At 55.5% G+C, this 4,981-nt stretch overlaps 1 protein-coding gene across 1 annotated transcript in view; it reads right to left on the bottom strand.

The window, feature by feature from the left end:
- The window catches only part of HBEGF (heparin binding EGF like growth factor), a 6,604-nt gene continuing 1,623 nt past the window's right edge, over positions 1-4,981 (bottom strand). The window contains exons 3-6 of the mRNA XM_005425369.2: positions 3,363-3,540; positions 1,326-1,481; positions 1,120-1,212; positions 1-57 (exon numbers count right to left, since the gene is read on the bottom strand). Coding sequence (XP_005425426.1) covers positions 1,140-1,212; positions 1,326-1,481; positions 3,363-3,540 — 407 coding nt within the window. The 3' untranslated portion in view covers positions 1-57; positions 1,120-1,139. The remainder of the gene's footprint in view (positions 58-1,119; positions 1,213-1,325; positions 1,482-3,362; positions 3,541-4,981) is intronic.

The raw sequence follows: 4,981 nt of genomic DNA, 5'->3' as shown, positions 1-4,981 counted from the left end.
CCGCCGGCGCCGCGGCCTCGCCTCTTCCAGGAGGTAGAAGTGCATTAGTGCCGGCCCCTGCAAGAGAGAGGCGGGAGAGCTCGCTCACACCGCGATCCTGGGCTGCGCTGCCACAGAGCGCTCCCTGCGTGCTGGGATGGAGATGCCCACACACCCAGCCCACCCAAGCCCCTCTCGCCGCCTCTCGGGGCTGGACCCGGGAGGATGGGAGCCAAGGTACCCCACCATGCTCCCTTTCGGGGATCACAGCACTTTTTCCCCTGGACACATCCACCCCAGTAACCCCCAGGGTAAAGGAGACAGCGAGGAAAGCCCTGTGCCAAGTCTCTTTCCTGAAAATTCAGCTTCTATGAACAGCTCAAATTCCCACCCCCAACACTGTGATGAGCATGACAGAAATTCTCCAAAGGCATTACTTCATCCTCACAAAGAACAATGACTTTTCTTTTCTTTTTTTTCCTCTTTTTTTTTTTTTTTGTTTTTTTTTTTTGTTTTAAAAAAGAGAAGTAGCTGTAATATGTATGACTACATCTAACGTCAGGGTTTAGGTCAGATTGGAGGAAGTTTGACAGATTTTCACCACCCAGATCCAGAGCCACCCCTAGGGCACAGCACACATCCCAACCCAGCCAGAAGAACACGGCATGGGCTGGCAGCGAGATCCCCCCGTGCCAAGCTGATAGGCATTGCTTTGGTGCAAGTAATAAGCAGAGTGGGAATGAAAAGGAAAGGGGTTTTTTACACATGTATATAAATAGAGGCAATATCTAAGGAGGGGAAGTGACTCAGAGGGTCAGAGAGAGAGCAGAATGAGCGGGGGGAAAAGCTAAACAAAACAGAAGCAGCTTCCCTACTGCCAAACATCTCCAAAGCATGGAAAACCAGCACAGAGCAGGGACTTGGGGTTAGAAAGAAGGACATAGGAATGATAGGGGTGCCAGGGGACAAGATTTCAGCGGCAGCCCGGACTCTCAGCCAGCTGCTTCTCCAGACTCAGGCTGCCTTCAGCTCCTGCCTAGCTCTGGCACAGGATCCACACAGCAGTCCCACAGCACAAACAGCAGAGTCCCCAGATGTTCACCAGCCCCACTGCTGCCCCATGCCCAGCCAGGGGCTCACCTCGCCAGCACCTGGCATCCTCAGTGATTCACAGTGATGCCCAGCTTGATTTTCTCTTCGTTTTCTACATCGTAGCCACCCCTCTTGTGACACCTGCAAGGCCAAGCAAAGGGATGCTCAGGGCATGAAGAAGCCCCTGTCACCCTCCTCTTGCACATGATCTTCCCAGGGACACAGATCTGGGAGCTCAGTGCCATCCCACTCACCTGAGCATCAGCAGGGCTGCGATGATGACGAGACACAGGGAGGACAGGACAACAGCAACGACGGCCAGGGCTGTGGTGTGGTCGTACGTGCTGGGCGGGTGCTCCACCGGCAGCAGGAGGCCGTGGCAGCGCTCTCCATGATAGCCTGGCTGGCATCTGTGCAAGAAGGAAACTCAAAGGTCAGTGGTGAGCAAGGACAGGAGGTCTTCGTGTGTCCCACACCCCATGGGAAGGCAATGCCTCTGTGCTCAGCCTCAACCAGCACCCTGCCTGTTCCCCCACACCCCTGAGCTGGGAGGTCACATCTTCTCTATTGTACTAGTAAATTAAGCTTCTCCTGCACCTAGTGAAGACTCCTAGAAAGGTTGAGGTCTCTCCCAGTAGAAGGCACTGGGGTCTGTGCTCTTTCCAGTCACTCCCAGGCAGGTTGCCCAGAACACCTCTAGGAGTGGGGAGGGAGCAGTGAGGCAGCTGGGCCAGCAATTCCCATGGAGCAGGATGTCCCTGCACACCCTGACAGCTCAGAGGTGTCCCATCCCTGGAAACTTGGGAGGTTGCTCATGTAACAGAAATAACACTCCACATAGGCTGGGAGGCTTCCAGCCCTCCCTGAGCCACATTGCACTGATGCAATCAGATAAATATATCCCTCTATATCCAGCACCACTGACCCTCAGGCTGATCTCCAAGCCGGACTCAGCCCAGCTCCTGGGCTCACAATGCCACATGCAGCATCACCTCCCAGGCACAGCAGCAAGGCTGGGCACATGGCAAAGGTGCAGGACCCAGCCCAGCAGCATCCTCATTTCACTCTGTGCCCTGGGAAGCAACACTGCAGGAGACCCTGTGACAGGGGCACAGCCAAGCACCAAGCACAGCCACAACCGAGTGACACCAGGCAACACAAGGCCTCTTTAGCAGAGGAGACTGGGCATTTGGCCACTGTTACTAAAAACTCTGATGGCTCTGAGAGATGCCACCCAGGGACAGACCACCATGCTGAAGAGACACAGCCAGCCCCCAAATCCCTGCTGCTTGTCTGTGTCCCAGTTTCTCTCTCAGCTCCAGGGACCTGGGCAGGGGATACCTGGCTGTCCCAGTCCTAGGCCAGGGTGTCACAACCCACATTGTGCTGGGTCACCAACCCAAGCTGAGCATGCAAAGATGCCCCCTCATTGGCAGTCCCGAGTCCCCCATGCAAGGGCCCAACTTCATGACAGCTTCAACAGGGAGGAACCAGGGAGTTAGAGGAGCTCTGTGGAGCTTGATCCCTGCAGACTGCAGATCCTGTGGGCACCATAAGCCAAGGAGCTATTATCTTCCCTGGGCTCAAGGCTGGGTGGCTCAGAGGATTGATAGTGAAGAACAAAGCCTCTTACATATCTGCCAGCTCAAGTCCTGCCCACGTCAGTGGGGATCAAATATGCACCCCAGGGTATTTCCTGGAGCAGCAGTGCTGTATCCAGGTGCCCCAGCAGCAGGCAAATACTTTCTCCTTCACTGGCCTCATCTAGTCCCTGCTTGCTCTGCACCCTGGGGTGGGGTGGGCAAGGAGAGGTACACAGCCCTGTGTTTCATCAGGCCAAGGGACAGCTCGGGCATGGCTTTGGCAGCCTGTCCCCAAAGGTGCTGCCTCCACTATGCTTTGCTGGTGGCATAATGCTCCTCCCACCTGCACCGATGTGCCCTGATAGATGCAGGACCCCAGAGGTCTCAGAGTGGGGTATTTACAGGGTCAGAATGAGGTTTCCCAAATCAGACTTGCAGAAGCCCTCAGCTGCCAGACCCCAGCCCTACACACCATTCTGCTGTGCCCAGCTCAGCCACAGCTCACTGTGCTGGCTCTAAGGCCATGACAGGCTTTGGGGAAGAGGTGGACACTTCTCAAGAATTACAAGGAAGAGACCAAGTCAGAGTTATCCCTGCATGGGTAGGGAACATGCACTAAAAATATCTCTGTTTTTCCTCTGCCCAGCCTGGAGAATTGAAAGAGCCATGACTAAGGCTCCCCCAGCACAGGCACACACCAGAACTCACATGCAAGAGGGAGCTCCCAGCTCTCGGATGTACTTGCACTCGCCGTGAATACAGAAATCCTTGTACTTCCGCAGGCACGGGTCTCTCTTCTTCCCCAGGCCTTTGCCTTTTCTTCTTTTATTGCCGTTCCCTTTTTTCTTGGGAGTAACGAGGCCTTGAGGCTTTGACAGGAAGGCAACTGAAAAACAATTTGGGAAGGAGAGAACAGCAGTCAGATCAGCTCCACGTGCCAAGCAAAGGGAAGGCAAAGCCACATCCCAGGGCTGCCACAGCTGCTCAGCCCTGGCTCCCACAGCCCTTTGTGCTGGGAGCTGCCCCCGAGCCCGGGGTGGGGGGGCATTTTTTTTTTCAGCTCCTCACAAATATCATGGCCTTTCCAATTCATAAGAACAATTCTCAAGGAAAGAAGGGAGTCGGGCAGGGGGAACAGAGCTTTATACATCTCAAATGCTGCTATTATATGCACCAGTTTCCACTGAATACAGAACATTGCTAATTGCCCCTTTATCTGGCCTTTATTTCCCTGACAAGCACAGGCTTTTCTAAGACCCTATTCATGGCTCTGATGGACTCTCCTTCCCGTGGGCACAAGGATGCCTTACTCACCCCAGGGCAGGATTAAAAGAGCAAGCCTGCCTTAAATTTTGATTTTGCAGAGCCCAAGAGATGGTGAGGGCATCATTCCCATGAATTACAACGGTATGTTCTAATTGTGGTGCAGTAACCAGCAGCTTTTGGTGCCACGCCAGCCCCCTGCCGGGCTGCTGGAAACCAGAGCACCAAGCTCCTCACCCAGACACAGCCCAACACTAACAACGGTACTGGAATGGCTTTTAAGGTGTGCAGATACCAAAAAAACCCAGCTCCCAGCTTGATCTCAGTAGGCGCTGAGGTGTTGGAGAGCACTCTGCTCCAAGGAGGATTTTTTAGCTCCCCCCGAGCTATGGCGCTCAGTAAACCCGGTGAATTAAGCCCGGGGCTGTTCGGGAAGGAGAGTACAGCACAGTCCAACGTGGCAAGTTGTAACCTGCCCAGGTTACAACTCAACCACTTCACGGAACCAGAGCCTCTCGTGCTGGCACACACCGGTTGCACACCTAGCAAAGTCATGTCGACATCCTCCACGCTGCGCCTGGAGAAAACCGATACTCCAGGAAACTGCGGCTTGGAGAAACCGCCGGATGAGGCTGACAGCAGGGGCTGCTCTGTCCCCTGCCTCTCCTGCCCTGAGAGCTATCTCCCAGCCATACACACTGCTGGCAAGCCAACACACACTGCTGCGCTTCCCGAGGGCTGACTCCCCCCGGTGCGAGTGGCTCGGCCCGGTTTTGCCAGCTTTTTGTCACAGTCTGCTGGCACAGCCAGAAAGCAAAGAAAAACATAGAAAAATGGGCGAGTGAGCCGTAGGGAGCAGAGCACGCTCCTGGTGCCAGGTACTGCCCTCGGCACGCCGCGTGTGCGAGGCACAGGTACATTCACTCCCTCAGCCCGCGATGGGGCCCCGTCCAACCCCCATGAGAGCCCCCGGGACGCTCTCTGGTGCCAGCCCGGGGCAAGGAGCCCGGTGTGGGTGCTCGGGAGCCCCAGAGAGCGGCGGTGCCCCCACCACCCCCGTGGCG

This window comes from Geospiza fortis, unplaced genomic scaffold (assembly GCF_000277835.1).
Source record: "Geospiza fortis unplaced genomic scaffold, GeoFor_1.0 scaffold413, whole genome shotgun sequence".
Lineage (NCBI taxonomy): Eukaryota > Metazoa > Chordata > Aves > Passeriformes > Thraupidae > Geospiza > Geospiza fortis.
Note: the sequence above shows the minus strand (reverse complement) of the source record. Positions and strands in the feature narration are given on the sequence as shown.